General features: G+C 37.1%; 1 protein-coding gene across 1 annotated transcript; it reads right to left on the bottom strand.

Annotated features, from left to right (window-relative positions):
* Positions 1-694: 694 nt before the first annotated feature.
* Positions 695-22,899, bottom strand: RIOK2 (RIO kinase 2). The gene is made up of 10 exons (XM_059916822.1): positions 22,739-22,899; positions 19,677-19,815; positions 18,802-18,918; positions 16,383-16,558; positions 13,388-13,476; positions 11,204-11,395; positions 8,849-8,941; positions 7,167-7,691; positions 6,415-6,505; positions 695-1,809 (listed from the first exon to the last, which is right to left on the bottom strand). The coding sequence occupies exons 1-10, from the start codon at positions 22,802-22,804 to the stop codon at positions 1,645-1,647; spliced, it is 1,653 nt and encodes a 550-aa protein (XP_059772805.1). The 5' UTR covers positions 22,805-22,899; the 3' UTR covers positions 695-1,644.
* Between the last annotated feature and the right edge of the window lie 400 nt (positions 22,900-23,299).

Genomic DNA, 23,299 nt, shown 5'->3' on the forward strand with positions numbered 1-23,299 from the left:
TTACTATAAGAAAATGTATTCCAAAATAAATATTCTGTGGTTCTATTATGCTGTCTTCAACATTGTTATTAAAATGCTTTAAAGTAGATTATAAAAAATGAATATCTGAATTTAAAGACATACCTAAAATTCAAAGCTATGTAAATACTTTCAAAATTAGTATAATTTTCAAGGGAATTAGATTTGACATTTTCTTGCATCTGTATTATTACAGTGAATTTATTAGATAGGTCTTGTGAAGGAACAGCAGAATTAATTTTGCAAAGGTTAAAGGGAATCTGCTGTCTTTGTCAATCTTGGAAAAGAATCTGCTGATGTATCTCCTGGCCAATGCTAACTACAGATGAAAGTAATTCAAAGACATCCTGGCTGGTGACTGTGGGGCGACACTGCCATCTAGTGGCCATCTTTCACTGCAGGTGACATCCCTCTTCTGGGCCATGCTGTTGTTGAAGAGACTGGATTATCATCAGGTACATGTACCTAAGAACCCACTTTCACATCTCACTAGATTATAAAGTCTTTGAGGGAGAAACCATGCCTTACGTATTTTCTTTTTTCCTGCACCCAGTGAAGTGAGTACAGCTGAACGCGGGGCCTAATTAGGGACGATGACCCCCAATCCAGTTGAAAATCCACCTATAACTTTACAATCAGCCCTCCCGCATCCACAGATTCAGCCAACCTCAGATCATGCAGTACTGTAGTATGTATTTATTGAAAAAAAATCCGTGTATAGTGGACCCTCGCAGTTCAAACCCACGTTGTTCAAGGGTCAACTATATTTGTTATCTTTGACGTGAAATATGTTCTTGACCCACCCAGTTAAGAATATCAGAAAGAACTGTTCACTTCTCATCCCTTCTACTTCCCCCCACCCTTAAGTCTTCTACTTCTGTTCAGGCTGCATAAAAACTGGAAACTGTAAAAGTCATGGTGTGACTATCTCAAGTTTCTGTTCCCATGACCACATTACCAATTTAAGTAGCAGAAAATAAAAGGAGACATTGCTGGCTTATCCTTAATACTAGAGACTAAAAAAAAAATATGTATGGCAGTGAATTCTGCCTGTGGCTAAATAAAATGCAACCAAGTCATTAGCAGATTTTCTGAAAGATAAACATCATTATAATTACCATTCCAATAGCTACACTTTAAAGTGCTAGGCATTGTTCTAAGTGTTTTCTGTGCATTGTCTCATACAATCCTCAAAACAAGGCTACAAAGTAGTTATAAACCGAATTTTAACACTAAGAAAACTGAGGCAGAGAAGGAGAGAAAGAGGGAGAGAGAAATAAGACTTGCCTAAGGTTGTTTCCACTAGTAAGTGGAAAAGCTGGAATATGAATCCAAGCAATCTACCTGTTTGTGGTAGAGAACAAAACCCAGCAAAAACAGTGATATTTAGATTTTTAAAAATACTCAAATATTCCTAACAAAAAATTACTTGGAAAACTGGGTTGCTTTAGCAGAATTACTATAGTTATTCTTTAGAAGACATGTACTGAATGAGTCAAATTTATTGATGAAAGAGGGTTTACTTATCTATTTATATATATATCTGCCTTGGTCCAAAAAATACTAAAGGTGGCTTAAAAAGGGATGATAGTAACTTTTTGAAAAATATTCAAGTTCTTAAATATATTACTCTCCCCAAAAGCTAGCTGCTTCCAAACTTGATTTAATATTTTGCATGCTTTCTCTCCGTTGCTTTGTAAATATATTTGCTTCTCCTTTCTGTAATCGTCGTCTCACAGCTGATTTTTGCTGTTTTGTCAACTGACGCTTCACCTTCTGTTTCACCAATTCCTGGAAAGATTTCATGAATTAGTATCACTGATAACTGACCATTTTGATAAGGAGTAAATATTCAATAAAACAAAGATTTACATTGCTAATATTTTTCAAATTTCTGTTAAAAGCATGAGTTTTAAAAATTCCAAACGCTGACAGTACTATATTAAACAGCAATAAAATAAAACACCAAACTGTTATAAAATAGGAGGAATTAAATTCCTAACAGAAATACAGATTACAGCAAAAAGTAGCATATAGTAGTGAATAGTCACATTTCTTTAAATAACAAATCATCATAGTGCCACCTAGTGTCTATCAGGAACACTGGGAAAAACCAACCAACCATAACCCCAAAACCCAAACCCAACAAGATGGAAAGAAAACAGAAACAAACAAACAAAACCAAAAAAACCTGCTTATTCCTTTGCTTTCTAGGTAAAGGGAGGCATGGTTTTGTAGTGGAAAATTATGTTTGAAAGCATTTACTACTGGTCAAATATACGCAAGAGTGCCTTCGTAACTTCAGGTGTAGAGATGACCTGATGGCAGCAGTTACTCATGGAAAAGTCCTCATACAGTTTCTGGGAGAAACAGTATGTTTTCACACGGTGAATGATCATAAATTCAAATTATTTCTTATCACTTAAGACACAGGCTGCCAATGTCAAATGACTTACAAGATGAAGAAAAAAATCTGAATATTCCGTTCACATAATTTTTTTTTCCTCTGAAGCAGCCTGTTGTTTAATTGTGTATAATCTTGCATCATCCAACCTCTCTCCTAAAAAAAGTTGAACGCTGAAAGGGTTGAAGCAAGGGTCTCTTCTTAATATGCCCCAACCTATGCTAGGCACAAAGAAGCATTTATTAAAAATCTGTCAAGTTAAAAAATTAAAGATTAATGGATTTGAGAGGTAAAAAGGAGCTAGAAAAACTAGTCTGCCTAACGCACTGTTTCTTGGACTGTATATGTATAATATAAAACTCTGGATCAGATAAGTTAAATGCAGACTTCGGATATTTTACATAGTTAGGCAGACAGGCTTTAACAAGTTATCCCTCTTTATTTTAGTCCAATGATTCTCAGTGGGAGGAAAGGTAAAAGAAGGGAAAGCAAAACAGAAGAATAAAAATGCAAGTTCCTGCAGAGGCTGATATCCCAGGAGATGCAGTTCCAGGAAGGCCAGAGTCTTAGAAGCACCTGGTTGCTATCCCAGAAATTTCATTACTGAAAGCATTAAGATTGGCTGAAAGTTTAAAACAGGAGTGACTGGCCTCTAGGACTTTTCTCTACCCCAGGAAGCCAGGAGACTATCACAGCCTCCTCACCCCAGCAGGAGACCGGAAACCTGAATCAGATCAGCATCATCTTAACTATCACCAAGAAAACAAAGCAATACCTTCAGAATTCTGAAGGTCAATTATTTCCAAACCACAACTCTAATACTTAAATTTTCAATCAGGTGTGAGGACACGATAAAAAGACATTTTTAGTAATAAAAAGTCCTCTCCCCCACCCAAATTCACTCAAAAAACTACTAAAAACCATTCTGCCACATAAAGAAGTAAACTCAGTAAGAAAAAGAGATAAAACTAGGAAAGAAGGTACCCAACAGGAGACTGAGGCAACAGTAGAACATGAACCACATTTAAACTTGAGTTCAGACAGAGGCCTCCGGGATAGTTCCAAGAAAAAAAAAATCAATTTCTTTTCTAAATAGTCTGCTTGAACTTCCCCTTTGTTCTTTACTTCAATGAGACCATAAGATAATCATATCAAGCAGCTAAAGAAAATAAGGATAAGGAGGTAATGAATTACTATGCATATACCTCCTAATTCAGAACAATTTACAAATTCTACAAGGTTAATTTTCATGTTAAAAAAAGTGGGAGAAAAATCCACATTAGTATATTTTTTTAAAAAAATGATGAAATGTGAAATAAAATACGGTTGACCCTTGAACAACGAGTGTGTTAGGGGCATTGACCCACTGCGCAGTCAAAAATCTGAGTATAACTTAGAGTCAGCTATCTGTATCAGAGGTTCCTCTGCATCTGCGGATTCAACCAACCACAGATCATATAGGACTGTAGCATTTACTATTAAAAAACCCCATATATTCAAACCAGTGTTGTTCAAGGGTCAACTGTACTTCTGTATTATTTCAAGGAGTACATGAAAAAAATGAATGAAAACCATGTACTTTGTTGTTGTTTTGTTGTTTGTTGCTGTTGATGGTGGCCGTGTATGTATTTATTTAAAATCAATATACCTTAATGTTTAGCTGGAATTTAATTCTGTTACATATTAGAAAGAACAGCGTTCATAAATGGCAACTTTGCCAATAAATAGGGAACTATAAAAGTATTTTAGGGCTTCCCTGGTGGCGCAGTGGTTGAGAATCTGCCTGCCAATGCAGGGGAAACGGGTTCGAGCCCTGGTCTGGGAAGACCCCACATGCCGCGGAGCAACTAGGCCCGTGAGCCACAATTGCTGAGCCTGTGCGTCTGGAGCCTGTGCTCCGCAACAGGAGAGGCCGTGATAGAGAGAGGCCCGTGCACCGTGATGAAGAGTGGCCCCCACTTGCCGCAACTAGAGAAAGCCCTTGCACAGAAACGAAGACCCAACACAGCCATAAATAATAAATAAAATTAAAAAAAAAAAGTATTTTAAAGAGGAAACAGATTTTACAATTTCAAAGAACACAGAGCAAATCTTTTAGTTTTGCAGACACGAAAACAACAATCATCAAATTAACGAAGGTAATAAAAGTTTGTTTTCTCCTGACCCTTAAAAAAAAATGGAATACGACCTCAAGGAAAATAGTATGACCAAATTTCCAAAAGAATTAGAAGTTAACATGGTCAATTTGTTTCCAGTGATTAGAGAGAAACCTTTTTGATTAAGCAGCATAAAGAGATCTTTTTCCCCCTTAGACTAAAGGCAAATTTGTATCTTATAATGGATGCAGTTTATTATAGGCTTGACCCCATCTGAAATATAAGTTCCTTGTGTTAGCTGTAAGTTAAATGGCATAAAGACAAGACCTAAAGACAATGTTAGTGTCATCATATTTATATACAGAAGAGAGCATAACTTAGAATTTAAGGAAGTAGCAGGAGTAATCTAACTTTTCTTTATATGCAATTGCCAATTTTACACCACTCTATTGGGTTGGCCAAAAAGTTCATTCGGGCTTTTCTGTAAGATCTTACAGGAAAACCCTAATGAACTTTTTGGCCAATCCAATAATTAGATATAAATGCACTTATGTTTTGAATCTGATAAATCAAAGAAAGGAGGGTGAACACATCTCAATAAGTACAGAAAAATATCAAAGCCAAGAATGGACAGGCAATCATAAAGTGAGAGAAATTCTTAACCAAGACAGATGATAATACTTAAAGGGAGATATTATCTTGCATCATAATTAAAAGATGTTTCAAAGATTTCACAGACTTAAATTTTATGTTCAGAAAATCAGGTAAATTATGAGGCCATCAGAAAAGAGTATATAAAATCAATGCATTTATAGAATTTTATTCTTTTATTTTGGTCTCACAAGTTCCAAATGTTTCTATTATCGAGTAAAGATACCAGTACTACTAAAAGTGCACTATATTAATAAAACAGAGTACTGTTATTTTTAGCTTGTTTTTTGATAACTGATTTAATTTTGTAAATGTCCCATATTACCCACCACAGGGTGTACATTTTAACTTGTTAACAATATATTTGAACTTAAAAAATGAGTTCAGGAAAAAACAAAATTCTTTCCTTGTGAATTCACTTTCTAAATAATAATTTGATTTCCTCCTTTCTACCTTCTAAACTGATTTTCTTCTTTTGCTCATTTTAAGTAAAGTTATCACTAAAAACTAGTTTCAATGGTATTCAACTTAGTACCTTCAACCAGAAGGAAAAAACCTACCACACCAATTATGTAATTTTATCTCTGCTTAAAATCTACAAAGGAAACAAACTGATTCTTCCTTCCGGGTAGCCAGGAGAAATGGCCAGCAGGCATAAAAGCTTATCAGTAGGAGCTGGACTATGCGTTCATTATCCTGTCCAGAAAATGTCCTGTATGAAATTCTTTTGGACATTTGTTGCTAAATGTCCAACAAAAGCTTGAGACACTTAAAGTTTTACAATTATCTATTTTCCTCTTTCAAAATTTAAGAACAAGCTAGCTAGCGAAGCTCATGCATTTTCACATTTAAGGTGCAGTGCTGTCACTAGCTGAGTAATCTTGAGCCAAGTCATGTAACTTGTCTGAGCCTCAATTTCCTAATTGTTAAAATGAAGGGACAAGATCACATGAGAATCTACAAAGTCCCCCTTGGATTTAAATTTCTATGATTTTCATCTTTCAAATTCAAGCCAACTTACATGCTGTGTTTTCCCTGAAGGCTCTGATCGTTCCAGCTAAAAGCGAAGTGAACCCTCTCTCCTATTTACTAAATTTGCACTTGTTATCAATTTTATACTATCAACATGTGAAGTCCAAAAGGCCAAGGTGGTCCTGTACATCATCTAATCCTTAGAGCGTCTTAGCTTAATAATCTGTCCACAGTAGTGCTAATAACACTGGGAAATGTTGAATGAATAGTTACCGGAGGAACTGTTGAACAGCTTAACACACTAGAAGTAACACTCAGAGTTCTTGTTCTATGTTGATTAGTATCTTCCATATTTTCTTCATCTCTAAAATTAAAATCAAAATTTAGTTAATTTTTAATAGTTAATTATGCTTGATTAATTTATATCATATTACTACTTTGAAATACATAAAGCCATATTTCATCAAACTACCCCAAATCTAAAAGTAAAATTTTAGATCTTTTGCTAATCTAAGCTGAGGCTGATTCACTAATACTTGTCAAAAAAAAAAAAAATCTTAAAAGAAAAATAACAGTAATTTTAATTGTACATTAACAAATAAGTACAGAAGGTTCAAAGCACGAGGGAAAATTCACTGTAAGTAGATATTTTAAGAGAGCACACTTACTACATGTTTATTGGACTATACATTAACCAAACATATATTAGATGAATAATTATTAAAAAATACAAATAATTCATCCATCTAAAACCTCATCAACTTATCAAGAGACCTTATTAACTATTTGAAAGTAATCAGTTTGAATTTGAAAGCAGAACTGCTTAAAATTGAATAAATAGGCTGTCTAGCATCAACTCAATTGTAGAGGGTTATTTTTTAACTATAAAAGGGTTATTTGCTTTCATTTTGCACATAATGATGCAGAATATAGCTGTCATGTCATTTGAAAAAAACACTCATTTACCAGAATCAAAGTATAGGTCTCCAGATTAAAGTAAAACACCAATCAACAGAAGTCTATACCTGAAAGGCCTGAATTCTTTGTTTACTGATGACAAGGCAATCCTATGAGGGCACTCATCTTCATACTCCTCAGAGCCCGTGAGGATTCCACCTTGACCTGTCTTATCATCTTGCCTGGTGTCATGTTCAGTTCTGCTACTCTCCTCAGAAAACTCAGTTACAGAATTGTTTTTAACAACCTGCCCTTTTATTTCTTCTAAAGGTTGAATGAATTCAGTCATTTCAAAACTATGTGCATCAGCACTGTTCTCTGACAAACTGTCTTCCCTTATTCGTTCACGGTCTCCAGATGATCTGTAACAGCAGTCAACTGATTCACCTACAGAGTTTTGTCCACTTTCATTATCTGATCTACAGTCCTTTGCTTTTTCTGATATCTCTTCATCACAAAATGAGAAGTCAGATTCCTCCTCTGTTTCAGTATTTTTATCATCTGGACCTACTGGATGAAGTAGTTCATCATCTGCCTGCATTTCCTTTGTGTAGCCACTGGCAGAAACCTCTACATCAAGAGAGTCCTCCCTCCTAGGAAAAAAAAGAATGTTATGCATTTAGAGAAAAAAAAATCCACCTGACATGAATTAAGTATTTAGTGTTCTGATAAACTACGACTCTCAAATGAGTTTAACAGTTTATATATTTCAAAGGTTTTTCTCTGCCTAAAACGTAATACTTAAATCACTTAACTACAGAAATGTAAAGGACATATGCTGGTTGTCATTTAAGAATAAAATGACTGTGAGGGACTTCCCTGGTGGTCCAGTGGTAAAGAATCTGCCTTACAATGCAGGGGATGTGGGTTCAGTCCCTGGTCAGGGAACTAAGATCCCACATGCCACAGGGCAACTAAGCCCGCACACCACAACTACTAGCTCTCGCGCCTCAACTAGAGAGCCTGTGTGCAGCAAACAATAGAGCCCACGCACCCTGGAATCCATGCGCCTCAGCTACAGAGCCCACACGCCCTGGAGACTGAGCACCACAACTAGAGAAGAGAAAACCTGCACGCCGCAACTAGAGAGAAGCCTGCACGCCACAAGGAAAGATCCCTCATGCCTCAACAAAGATCCTGTGTGCCGCAACTAAGACCTGATGCAGCCAAAAATAAATTAAATAAATAAATAAATAATAAATCTTAAAAAAAAAAAAAAAGGAATAAAATGACTGTGAAGAGCAACAGATATTAGTAGAAAAGTTACAAACTTCAGTTGCTACTGACTTAATAAATTAACTTTCAGAGGAGGCTAAAGATTTTAAGTTATGTCAATCATCCCAAACCAGAAAATATCTTAACTATGTATACAAAATGAGAACATTTGGCTGTGAGAATTTACATAATTATGTTCCATGAATCAATTAAAGATAGCTCCTATAGTGAATAAAGGAAAAACACAATTTCTGATAAACACTTGGCTTGATTCCTTAAAAATGGTTTATTCACATAGCATCCTATATTGAGTAAGAGTTCTCGAATTTATAAGAAACTAAGTAGGTTCCTCCTCCAAATTCAGTAAGGTTAATGGACCACAGGCAAGCATAGTTTTTAAGTTTCATTTGTATATTATACAGCAATGATACTGAACAACAATAATGAAAATTTTTTAGATGAAAGTGTTAACTTTTAGAACTAAATAAATCTGGTATTCAGAATTCTATCATTTTATGCAACATAGTATACAAACCTGATATCACTAAATGCTGGGAAAAGCTCACTTTCATAGCTGAAACGTTTCATGAAGAAATCTCTGATGCATTTAACATCTCTGTCAAAATACCTGCAAAAGCAAGAATAATTTTTTTATAGCCTTTGTTGTTCATCTTTTTCCTTATTAGCCAATGACAACATCCTTGTTATTTGTTATGACATTCTTATTGTTAACATGAAAGAGAAAAGGATGTTACTCAAAAGAAAAAAGAAACAAATCAGCTGTTGGTGTTTGAAAAATTAAAAGCCCAGGAATAAGGACTATAAGCTGTCAATGGCATACAGTTCTTTTTTTTTTTTTAAATTTTAAAGAAGTATCTTCTTTTTTTTTTTTTATAAATTTATTTATTTTTATTTATTTATTTTTGGGTGCGTTGGGTCTTCGTTGCTGTGCGAGGGCTTTCTCTAGTTGTGGCGAGTGGGGGCCACTCTTCATCGCGCTGCGCGGGCCTCTCACTATCGCAGCCTCTCTTGTTGCAGAACACAGGCTCCAGACGCGCAGGCTCAGTAGTTGTGGCTCACGGGCCCAGTTGCTCCGCGGCATGTGGGATCTTCCCAGACCAGGGCTTGAACCCGTGTCCCCTGCATCGGCAGGCAGATTCCTAACCACTGCGCCACCAGGGAAGCCTGTATACAGTTCTTATGGTTAGAAAACTCAAGGTTTTCCCATACTGTGACAGACATATATGTGAATCCCAGAAAAAAAGATAAGGGCCTGCAGTTTGGGGGCAGATTTCTACTTTCTTTCTCTAGTTTCCAGTCTGTCTGGTTATAGTTCCCATCAGCTTCAGCTATGTGCACTAGAACCTCTAGTCAACTGGGAAAGCTGAAGATAAAAATAAACTAGTGACTCATACGAAAAAGTTTGGGGACTAATGTTATGTTTATATTATCTTTATTACCCATTAACTAATATGCAGTAAACATCTATAGGAGATAAGTAATGCTGTGGCTTATAAATGGTTATCTGGAGACATGTTAATCTGGACTGAGAGTAGAAGGACCTTTGAATATCAGGTTGCTTTTTAGGCTACCATAAAGCAGCCAGAACAGATTGAATTCTCTAGAAGGTTTCCAGAAAGGGAGAATTAAGAGACAGGATGACATGGAATTGAGAGAACAGGAGAAAAAAATACTCAACCTTAATTTGATTACACTCAATTGCATCATAGAATACAAACACATGAAGGAAAATATCCTGTCATATTTCACAATTTGGCTGTTTAAATGGTCAAGTAATATGAGAAATAAGATTATCACAGTATATGAAGTGATTCTGCCCTGTGTCAGGGATGAGGTTTTACGTGAATTCCTTTCTCTTAACAAAATAAAAGCTAAAAACAACATAAGAGATATTACCGGTCTGGTAACCGAGTTCAGTACAAAACCACAACTTCATCAAGGCCATAAAAAATTATTAAGTTATGCCTGGTGAAGCCCTCTTGGAGGCAACCATGAAGCAGAGAGAAAAGGGGAAAGGCAGAGAAGATGTGGTTCTAGGGTTCCTCCTTCTATGTCCCTACTTCTTCTGAGCAGGATTTTGTTTTAAAAATTGGGCTTCTAGGCCTTCCCTGGTGGCGCAGTGGTTGAGAATCTGCCTGCCAATGCAGGGGACACGGGTTCGAGCCCTGGTCTGGGAAGATCCCACATGCCGCGGAGCAACTGGGCTCGTGAGCCACAATTACTGAGCCTGCGCGTCTGGAGCCTGTGCTCTGCAACAAGAGAAGCTGCGATAGTGAGAGGCCCGCGCAGCACGATGAAGAGTGGCCCCCGCTTGCCACAACTAGAGAAAGCCCTCGCACAGAAACAAAGACCCAACACAGCCATAAATAAATAAATAAATAAAATAAACTACGATGGTATTGAATAGCCCTAAAATAACATTCGAATCCCAACTCAAAAATAAAAAAAAAAAAAAAAAAAAGAGCTTCCACCTAAACATTTGTTTGAATAAAGAGTTCCATGGCTGAGAAAGTTTGACTTTCGAAAGTCTGTCAGGTTACAAGAGTAATTCAAATTCTTTTGATGATTATAAAAGTAGGCAGTTTCTTCAGATTTCTAATATACAGAATTATTTTAATGAATAGGTTTTAAAAACTGTATCAAAGTGCATTTTTTTTCACTTTTAAAATACCGAGGAGTAAGAAAAATTCTTAGGGGGAAAATCAGAGCATTTTGATATCCTTAAATAAAATCCCAAATTTTTAGACTCTTAAGATCAGCCACTTCAAACCAGTTATTAACCCCAATGACAGTATGACAAAGCTGAAAAATTATTAATAAATAAAAAATGACTGCATCACACATAAACACAGTTACATCCAGAATATACCATTCAGCATTGGTATGAGAAGTTGAAACCATTTGTGGAAAATCGATCATGGTGATGTGGTCATCTTTATCCAAAATGAGATTGAATTCATTGAAATCTCCATGAATCAGCCCATGATTTGCAAGTTTAACAATTAGTTCCATAGCTTCATCATATACTGATGCAGGATCTTCAACATGGTGTATCTGACATCTGAAAGTGTAAGTATGAAAATGGTTATTTGTCCTCATTTATGATTTTAATGAAAGCAAGCATGTGTGTATTTACATTTAAATATTATTTCCATTTCATCACGTCTCCCTAGCAGTTTTCTCTTCAATCCTATCAGCATACAGACATAACAGCTTTAAAAAAAAAAAAAAAAAAAGCCACAACCCATTCAATTCTGTATCTTCTTTCCAGTACACCACATTCTTTCTTTCATCTTAACAGCCAAACTCCTCTACTTGTGCTTTCTCCAATTTAATGAGCACTCTAATGAGCCCATTTCAAACAAGCTTTCATTCAACCTTGTTCCAATGAAATAGTACCAATGACTTACATGTTGCTATACCCAATGGTCAATTCTCTACCTTCATCATTATCTGGTCTGTCAGTTAACCTCTTCCCGCTCCTTGAAGCAGCTCCTTTCACTTGACCCTTGGTACACTAACTCTTCAGGCTGTCCTCTTTCTGCACTGATCATTCCTTCTTAGTTTCTTTAGCTAGTTCTTCAGCTTTTCCCTGACGTATAAATTTTGGAGCTCCTCAAAGGTTAATCCTAAAACCTATAATCTTAACCATTCTTGGTGATCTCATACAGGCTCATATACAGACTTTAATCTAGACTTCTCTGAGCTTCTGGGCATCTCTAACTTACCATGTCCCAAACTGAACCTCTGATTCTGCCCCACCCTCTAATGCCAAACTGTCTTCCTGCAGTCTTTCCCATTTCTGTAAATAGCAACTTTATCCCTCCAGTTATTCAGGCCCCAGATCTTGGTGTTATCCTTACCTGCCCCTTCCTTTATATCAATATCCAATCCCAAACAAATCATGTAGGCCCTGACTGTGAAACATATCCAAAATCTGACCACTTTTCATCACCTTCACATCTACCACTCTGATCTAAACTACCATCATCTCTTGCTTGCATTATTACAATAATTTCCTAACTTTTCTTCCTAATCCTGTCCTAGTCTCCTTTTAGTCTATTTTCAATACAGTAGCCAGAGTGATGCCATTAAAACATTAGTCAGATCATGTCTCTTCTCAATTCAAAATCCTCCAATGGCAGGGAGTTCCTTGGCAGTCCAGTGGTTAGGACCTGGAATTTTCACTGCCACCAAAAAAAAAAAAAAAAAATCCTCCAATGGTTTCCTGTCTCAATCAAAATAGTCCTTATACTATTGCTACAATGGCAATCACATTAAGAAATATAAATGTATCAAATCAACCTTAAAGTTACTGAATGTTATATCTCAAATATATCCTCCCCAACAAAATAAATAAATAAAACATCCTTGCAATGGCTTACAAATCGTCTGCTGCCTCTGTGATCTCATCACTTACAATTTCTCCCCTTACTCACTCAGCTCCAGCCACAGTGGCCTTCTGTTTCCTGAACATGCAGGCATACTCCCATTCCAGGATTTACGCATTTGCTCTTGCCTCTGCCTGAAATGTTCCTAAATGTTAGAATCTGCATGATTTCCTCTCTCTTCTTTCAGGATTCTGCTCAAAAATCCCCTTATGAAGGAGACTTTTCCTGGTCACCCCATGTAAAACAGCAGCCTCCTACACCCACCCACCTCAACACTTCCTGTCCCCCTTACCCCACTTTATTTTTATGCATGGCATTTACCACCATCTGACGTATCAAATATTTCCTTGTTTAGCTATTTCCTGCAAGTTTCCTTCCATCAGAATGTAAGCTCTATGAGGGCAGGGACTTTGTTTTGTTTACTGGGGAGCCTAGAACAGCTCTTGGCACATACTAGACTGTTTATTTACTGATTGAGTCAGAGTATAAAATCCATATTGTTAGAATGAAACTGAATTTTCAATTTGCCTTTAAGTCTACTACTTTATGTTAATTTCTAACCTCCCAGAAGCAATATTCCATTTATAGAAAAAAAATTTATTTTTAAAAACTGAACCTTACAATTATTTATTAGGACTCAAGGTTTAAAGAATTATACTTACAGAGGATAGCCATTTATGAGTTCCATGACCACTGCATGGCGATTATAATCAACTGGCTTTGGAACTGGAAATTTCCTTTCATACAATGCCTAAAATATAGCAAAACAGGTAAAAAGTAATGAAGAGGTCATTAATTTTTAGGGAACAATAAAATTAAATATACCTGTCCACAACCAGAAAAAAAACATATAAGCCTTTACAAAATTACAGTTAACACATGATTATTTATGTATGGCTTATTCACAGCACAGAATGAGCTGTACATAAAAACAACATTGTAAACCAGTTTTTGTAATTCACTTTTTTACCAAACATTCATTTACTGAACATTTACTAAATATTATACACTGTGCTAGGGTTACAAAAATGAGTGTGAAAATGTCTCCGCCTTCAAGAAGTTTAGTCTCTTACGATATGTATATCTTCTATTTTGTAAGTTTCTGTCATTTACTGGGAGTGTGCTTAAAAAATTCAAATGGAAATAAATTGTGATTTAGGAAATATTCTGTCTTCTGGTGTATCAGGAAATGAAATATTCCAATATATTAGGCATTTCAGTTTATACAGCACTGACCTTTTTCTTCAGACCCCAATATACAATATAAATCTATTATGTGACAAACAGTCACTGTAGTCACAAATAAACACTGTAGTAGTCTGAGTCAAATGTTACTACCCACCATCCATAAATCCATTTTTTACCCTATGTTTAACTTTTTCTATCTTATTGCTTACAAAGGCCTGTTGTATTACTTTCTTCAAAATATCTTAGATTTATGCCCTCTGCCATTTGGAATGCCACCATTTCTAAGCAGGCCTTTGTCATTGATACCTGAATCACGCCAACAGTGGTTCTAGTTCTTGCTACCACACCAAACCTTTCTTCAGTGTACCAGTACCGACTAAGACGCTTGTGTCAATGCTCCATTTTAAAAAAACAATGGCTGTAAATATCGACTTCAGTTTGAATAACTTTTCCTAGTTTTCAAAACTCTTTAATCCACTTATCCAGTCCTAGTTCTCTCAATACTCTGTCCAATAAACACTCTGGAGTGTGATCAAGACAGTCACCTTAGTGACTGTCCCCATACACACAGGGCTCACACTAATATTCATGTCTTTGCCATTCTGGCTCCTTTGCAAAGTACACTGTCTTTTTTTTTTTTTTTTTTAACTTTTTGGGTTTTATTTATTTATTTATTTATGGCTGTGTTGGGTCTTCGTTTCTGTGCGAGGGCTTTCTCTAGTTGTGGCAAGTGGGGGCCACTCTTCATCGCAGTGCGTGGGCCTCACATTATCGCAGCCTCTCTTGTTGCGGAGCACAGGCTCCAGATGCGCAGGCTCAGTAATTGTGGCTCACGGGCCCAGTTGCTCCGCGGCATGTGGGATCTTCCCAGACCAGGGCTCAAACCCGTGTCCCCTGCATTGGTAGGCAGATTCTCAACCACTGCGCCACCAGGGAAGCCCCCAGTACACTGTCTTATTGTCTTTTCCTTACAGACAAATCATGTGCAACTCCATTACTCTACTCAACTCCCACTCACATATGAAACCTCCTTCATCGATCATTCTACTCTACAGAAGATTCTCTAAACTCAACATATAATTTGACATTTAAACTGTTCTTTGTTTTAGGTGTGTTCATGTTATCTTTCCAACTTTAAAACCCACACTGCACTTGTTATTTCTTTGGTATCCACTGTTCACCTCCCCCAACAAAAAACTTAATATAGAGGTAGGGACACAGCTGACACTCAATATATGCTTATTAACAGGGTTAATTTTAAGAGCTGTCTACTCTACTTCCTACCTTCTTTGGACAGGAACTGAACTATTTCCCTCTCCCCAAAGATTGTCTGCTTGGCCATATATTTGTTATTTTTAAATCCAAATGGTTTTGAACATGCTTTGGCAGCTCAACAGTATGCAACAACTCTAACTATTGTCATAGTGGTCTAGCCCTTGTACCATAGCTTAACCCTTAAGTTATAGCTCAATCTTATCTTATTTTTGCTTAGGAAAAGAGAGAATAAATTTAAGAAGCATATTTATCCACAACCAGGCTCTATTCCTGTGCCTTCATATAAACACACCGAGAAGACACTTAATATAGTTTGGGGGAAATGTGTAACAATTCCTACCAAACTGCCTACTTACTGACTATCACAGGATACAAACCATTGATATAACACAAAAAACACAATATGTATGGTATCGATATCACTTACTTATACTGCCTTGAGGATTCTTCCCTCAGGATTACTAAAAATTTAAGCACATGAATTAAAATAACCTACTCAAAGAACATCAAACTGAAACTCCCAAGAAACAACAGGTCATACACTGGAGTGACTTTTAATAATTCAAAATTTTAAAACGATAAGTTATAACAAATAAATCCTACTGGAGAGAATAATAAGAATGCAGTTATTTTCTAATTTAAATTATTAGTGAAGATAATTAATTTGGTTATTATTAAAGATATTTAGTAAATCTATGTTGAACTTAATTTGGAAGGTAAAACGTTAAAAACTAAAGACTTTTACCATTTCCAATATACATACAAATTCATAAATTGACATTTCTTCCATTGTGGGGAAAAAAAATACCAGTCAACTTACCTGAGAGACTAAGGTTTCTACAGAAGGTAGTTATCTGGTGTTTTCAATTAGAGACAGACATATGTATAGACAGGTATAGATTTACATTCACACATACACATTTGTGAGGCAATTACATCACTAGTTATTTCAGGCTACTCTATCTTGTTAATATTGTAGAATACAAGTTGCCTTTATGCATTTATAACAGCTAAAAATACCTTTGCATAGAAGGAAACCACGAGAAAAACAAATACCAGAAATAGTCAAAAGAGTTAAAAGTGACTGTGAGGACTGGGAGTAGGGAGATGTGGAAGCAACAGGCTGATGCATGTCACTACAGCCTTTTAACTACACATATTGTTTGCTTAAAAATATAAAACTATTAAAAATACCTTCATATAAGCAAATTCCTTCATGGCAGAGAGACGAGATAAATAAAGCCAAGACATGTTATGCCTGTGTTTATGATAATCACGCTTGTTTTTCAGATTTCGAAAGGAGGTTCTTCCCAGTCTGTGAAGCTTTAATGCAAATTGCTGCCCTTCTTCATTTGCAACAATGTAAATATCTAGAGTCAAAATTTTAAAAGGATCATTATTATATTTTTATTCCAGTAAATTTAAACAATTCCAATTTTCTAACTTTGGTTTTATTTGTACCAAATTTTATCTTTCCTAATAACCAGAAATACTTACCATTCAGCAAAATTCTTTTTATTGTAATTTTAATTACAATACAAAATGATGACATGTAATATCTACTACAAAAGAAAACAGGGATGCAAAAGTGTCAAAGGTTATTGCTTCCAAAGATGCTCAATGCTCAATTCCATTTAGTGGGAATACATCTAATTGTTCCTTAGTGTCCTACATGTACGAGCAGTGATTAATAATATCTTCCTTTTCAACATGGGACTTGCCTGGCAGTCCAGTGGTTAAGACTCTGCGCTTCCACTGCAGGGGGCATGGGTTCGATCCCTGGTTGGGGAACTGATCCTGCATACCACACAGCAGGGCCAAAAAGAAAAAAATTCTTTCTTTTCAACAATGTGAAGTTCAATTCTTAAATTGCTTCAATGAATAAATACTGAGTATCCGAATATAATCCTATAATAATCAGAATGGAGATCTTCCCATAAATATTCTATCAAACAAGTTGCTATTTTAATACTAACATTCAGAACATGTCCTAATTACTCATGAGAGAAACAGCCTCTCATGTTCGTGAGATTATAAATTGACACAATTTGGAAGGAAATTCGGTAATATCAAAATTTTGAATGTACATAACTTTAACTCTAATAATTTAATTTCTAAGACTGTAATACTCGGCAACTACAAGAAAGACACCTCTGCTGATATGAATGATGTCAGGGATGTACCAAGTGGAAAAAAATCAAGGTGTAGAATTGTAAGTACTGTTTGCTTTCACCTATGATTAAAAAGATATGTGAATGTATATACGTACATCCTCAATACATTATATACTTGTATTTACATAGAATATTTCTAGGATATGTACAATATTAATAAATAGTGACAGCTTTGGGAAGTAGTAACAGGAGATGGAGACCTGGGTTAGGAGTTAAGATTCACTTTTTACCGTACTCTGTTTTGCAAGTAATGAAGTTCTTAAAAATTAAAAGAAAGCCATTTTTTTAATTGAAAAAAATTGGACATAAAAAAATTAAGAGGAAAAAGAGGTGTTTCATTACATCATTTTATACATTTTTACACACACACACTCCCGTATTTAGTAACTCTAATATTACTTATTAAACATATACCATACTCTGGATATTAATATAGTGGACATACAAACCATATGAAGTACCAAAACAACCTCCTTTGGAATAGGTTTCCTAATAGTTCTTTTACTTCTAATTTTAATTTTTTTGCTCTCTCAGTTTAAATTATGTAACTATACAGCATAAACTTTGTAGGACAAAAAGCAGTGTATAAGAGAGCACGGCATAAAGAAAATCTTTCTGTTCTTTATTTTTACCACACATAAAAAACCAGTACATAGGTATTTGTTTAATGCTATTTTAGAATTTTTTTCTGTGGTTCTACACATACCTAACTTTGCCCTGTTGATCATATTGCTGTGATGGAAAGTGTGGTTTTTATAACTTCCTTGTGATACTTTTTTTTCTTTTTAATATTTATTTATTATTTTTGGCTGCACTGGGTCTTCGTTGCTGCACATGGGCTTTCTCTAGTTGCGGTGAGCGGGGGCTACTCTTCGTTTACAGTGCATGGGCTTCTCACTGCGGTGGCTTCTCTTGTTGTGGAGCACAGACTCTAGGTGCGCAGGCTTCAGTAGTTGTGCACGTGGGCTCAGTAGCTGTGGCTCGTGGTCTCTAGAGCACACGCTCAGTAGTTGTGGCACATGGGCTTAGGTGCTCCGTGGCATGTGGGATCTTCCTGGACCAGGGCTCAAACCCATGTCCCCTGCATTTGCAGGCAGATTCCCAACCACTGCGCCACCAGGGAAGCCCCCTTGTGATACTTTTAAAAATTATTACAAATGTTCAATTTATCAGATATTAAAATAAGAACAAATAAAGTATTTGCCAAAGATTTCAGTTATTAGAGGAAAACCGATTCTTGGTATAACTGAACTTTCAGTGATAGACTTATGGAAAAACAGTAATTTACTAAACTAAGGGTAATTTCAAAATCTGTATTGCTTTCAGCCAACTTTTTAATTTACTGTTTAGTTAGAAAAATAGAAAAGATGAATCCTTTCTCAAGGGGAAACATAAACTAAAGCAAATAAAATGCACTCAATAGTACTATCAGCACTTACCAGATTCTTTGCCAACACCCATCTGGTTTCCAACAGACTCAACCACCTGTCTAGAAGAAAGTGTTTTCAAAGCTAGGTAATCATAGCCTGCATTTGTCAACCGATAGCCCTGGACAGCTAGACAAAATCAAATGAGAAAGACCACATTTTAGTTACACTGTACCATCAAGTCACATCAGGTCAAGAGAAAAATTTAAACAAAGGAAGTCTTAGCTGGAAAAAGACTGGCTACCCAGGCTTATGAGTTTTGGCATTTCTTGCTGTAATTTTTATTTCTTCTCTAGAGCAGTGTTACTCGAAGTGTAACCTACAGACTGACACCAGTCTATAAATGTTTGTTACTAGTCTGTGACAAGTTATAGAAACTGAAATTAAGTGGTTCAAAAATTTTTGTATCAATTTGACTAAGTTATTTTATGTCTTCAATTCTAGTAAGAAGGAATTTGTGCCTGTATTTTGTCAGTTTTTTATTTCATTTTTCTAGTAATTATTTTTATTATTTTATAAAGGTATGGATCCATAATAGGTGGAAAAAGAGAAACTCATCCCTCACCGCTATGGTTTGAGAGGTTATGCTCTAGAGTCCTTTGGCAGACTGTACTTGCCAAAGACAGCAACAATATCTTAATCCCACTTGCTCTTCTGCAATTGGAACTTGCTAATCCCCTAAGAGGAAATGGAGGCTACTTCTCTAGCCTCCTGGATCTGGGTGGGCCCTGTGATTGCTCTGACCAATAGAACATGGTAGAAGTGTACTGTGTCAGTTCTATGTCTGGTGCTTTCCTAGTCTGGCAGCTTCCACCTGCCTTTTGGAATACCTGCTCTGGGGGAAGCCAGTTACATGGAAAATCACAAACGGTGCCTCAAATACTTACTTTTGGTTCGCTCCCAAGCTATAAGTTTATGTTTTGCTAGTTCTCTTAAAACTTTATTACAACCACCATGTTTAAGGCTGGCTATAGAAGCAACCAAACTGCAGGGAACAATTTCATGGTTCTTCATGCCCATTTCAACCTGCAATTGAAGAAATCAAAATGCAATCATAATCAACATAGAGCTGTCGTCTACCAAAACCTTGTGAAAAACTTAACTTCTCCGTAAAACTTTCCTGACCATGCAGTTTCCCAACCAATTGTGAGACATAATTATTACCTTCTCTAGACATATTTTAAATCACAATTTGGTATATAATCATTGATATTCATATTCTCTCTCTCTCTCTCTCTACTATACTATATGCACTTCAAGAGTATGAATTGTGAGTGCTTAACATAGTTACTAACATATGGTATGTACCAAATACGTATTGACATCCAAATATTTGTGTTTAATAACTACAGATATTCCAGGTATTTATTAAGAAGGTATTTAATGAGAAGATATGAAAGGACCTGAAATGTAGACCAAAAGTTTTAGATTTTATACTGAGGAAAGTAGGAAACTCATGAAGATGCTTAGGCAAGGGAGACTTAAGGGTTGTTTTAAGGATGTTAATCTAGCAGGAATATGCAAAGTGGTTTAGAGAAGGCAAAAACTGGAGGTGCTGTATTGGAGATCTAAGACAACAGTCTAGGCCAGAGGAAACAGAAGCCAGGACAGGGAAGAGGTGGTGGTAATGGAGGGAAAGAATTAAAGAAATTAGTATGGGAGAGATTGGCACTGGATGTGGGAGGGTAAAGTGAATGAAGAGTCAAAGGTGAAGTGAAAAGAAAGAAGAGGCTTTAAGACAGTGATAATTATTATTTTAATGGAGTTTGGGAAAGGAGTGAAGGGGTAGACAAAGTTGATTAATTCGATATGAGCACACTGAATCTGAGGTGTTGGAAGGTCCTTCATGGAAGGTACTTCAGATGAAGATGTTTAAGGAAAATTGGAAAGGCTGATCTGCACTTGGGAATGAAGTCATAACTACAGGGAAAAAATCGTCAATTACTTGATGGAGGTAAGAGATAAAGTCATAAAGTGGATGTGATCATTAAGCGAGAGATAATGGAAGAAAAAGGAGGGATAAGGGACGGAATTTGGTGGGGGGAGAATTCACACTGAAAGGTAAGGGCAGCCAGTCAAAGTATGATTATTGATGTAGGAGATGCCAGAGAAGTAAAGGAAAGATGGTCAAGGAAAGGTGGCCACTGATACCAAGACTAGTAAGACTCAACTGAGACTGAAATATTTAATGAATTAGGCCATTCCTTGGTGAGCTTCAAAAAGAACTTAAGAATTGCAAAAATAAAGTTTTGGAAGATAAATCTGGCATCGTTTTGATGTCCCAACCAAAACCTCACACTTTAAACTTAACTCATCTTCCATGCTTTGTTCTGTTTCTCCCAGCCTCTAACATTCTCTTGATTCCCCTATTTCTGTCAGAGGCATTAAGGAGTGAGTTAATGTGCTGAGGAAGTAGAGAAGGAAGGTATCTTTTGACAGTAGGTATTTAGAGAAAGTCTGGCTGAATTTCAGAATCTATGGAAGGAGAAAAAAGTGCCTTCCAAATTTTACACTGAATTTGCATTTGATAGTTTATGCCTTAAGAAATGCCTATTTAAGCAAAAGATAACAGCTCCTAAATAAATGTGTTTTATTCTGCAAATGCCTAATCTATGTGTTGATCTTTGTGCTATAAGACTAAGACCATAAAATCCGTTTTTGTCACTTCCTTGCTTAACAACATTCACTGGCTCCCCTATACTTAGAATATATTCCAAATTCTTTACCAAGCCTGCATGACTATCTATAGCACATGATCTGGCTCTCACCTTTCCCAGTTACATCTCCAACTCTTCAGCCTCTTGCTCACTATGCTCCAGCCACACTGGCCTTTCTAGTCTTCAGAAATTGTTCCTGCCTCGGGGCCTTTGCACTCACCACAGTTGCTTCCTCTCCCTTCAATTCTTTCCAAGGACTTCACTGGACCGGCTCCTTCTCATTCAGCTGTTATGCCCGCCCCGCATTCTTTCTCTTACTTAGCAAATATTTATTCAGTACCTACCAAATACCAGGAACTTTATAAAAACAGACAAGATTCTTGCACTCAGGCAGTCTTCCCTGACTAAACAATTTAAATTTATTTATTTATTTATTTTTGGCTGTGTTGGGTCTTCGTTTCTGTGCGAGGGCTTTCTCTAGTTGCGGCAAGCGGGGGCCACTCTTCATCGCGGTGCGCTGGCCTCTCACTGTCGCGGCCTCTCTTGTTGCGGAGCACAGGCTCCAGACGCGCAGGCTCAGTAATTTGTGGTTCACGGGCCTAGTTACTCCTTGGCATGTGGGATCTTCCCAGACCAGGTCTCGAACCCATGTCCCCTGCAGTAGCAGGCAGATTCTCAACCACTGCGCCACCAGGGAAGCCCTCTGACTAAACAATTTAAACAGGCTACCTGTCTCCACCATGAGAGGTCTCTATTCCGTTATTCGCTTTATCATCTTCACAGCACTTATTATCTTAATATTATCCCTTATTTATTCGTTTACTTGATGATTTGCCTCCTTCGTCCTGTAACCCCTGGAATTCTCTAAAACTGTTACTACATATCCGATAAGTATGTGTGGGTTGAATGAAACTGAAGGAATGCTATGTGACTCAATCTGTGAGTAGGGAACTCAATGCTATCAATTACTCTCCAGGAGTCTTAAACCCTTCTCAGCTGGTCAGAAGCCCAGGATCAGAGAAGCTTCCCAGGCTACAGAGATTCGATGTGGCTCTGGAGAAGGGGAGCAAAATAGGAAGGAAAAGAAGGGTCTTTGCTTTACGTGGGGGAAGATAAAAAGCTTCTGAACAAAGGCTTTTGAAAAACCCGACTCTCCGGTCTTTTCCCCATTCCCACCCTCGGCCGCGTTCCAGGGCCTAAAGCGCGCTCAGCTCCCAGCAAACTTGGAGGAAGAGGAAGAGCACGCGCGGTGGAAAAGGACAGGGGAGAGGGAAAAACGGCGAACTTCTTACCGCGGTCAGGACCCTGAAGTCATCCCGGCTCATGTAACGCAACTTGGCCACATTCACCTTCCCCATGGCGGCCCCGGACCCAGGCCAGAAGCCTGTTTCAACAAGGGAACAACGCTAGGAAAGCGGGCACTCCGGCTTCTCCCGCGCCTCACAGCGGCCGGGCGGCTCGCGCCTGCGCAGCTTATACTACAGGTCCTTGTTACTAAAAAGAGGTAGCTTTCTCACTGACTTGGGGGCAATAAAACGTCTTCTGAGTCTTATGAAGCATATAGTACGGAACAAAGCAGAGTATTTTTTTGTAAAGTGATTTTGTTATGTGGCTTAGTCGGCGGACCCTAAGTGCTATCATACGCCAATTATTTTTCATATCTGTCAGGACCGGCTGCCTAAAAGATGCGACCCGCCTCTAAGAGCAGAGTGGTAGTTTAATGGGAGGAGCACGTTTAACAGCAACTCCTACTTTAGGCGAAGTGACTTCCACTAAGAGATGGAGAAAATGAACCTGAGCCGGACGCCGGACAATCCAGGAGGTTAGAAATAAAAAGAGTAACCACACTACGA

Source organism: Balaenoptera ricei, chromosome 3, assembly GCF_028023285.1.
Source record: "Balaenoptera ricei isolate mBalRic1 chromosome 3, mBalRic1.hap2, whole genome shotgun sequence".
NCBI classification, from domain to species: domain Eukaryota; kingdom Metazoa; phylum Chordata; class Mammalia; order Artiodactyla; family Balaenopteridae; genus Balaenoptera; species Balaenoptera ricei.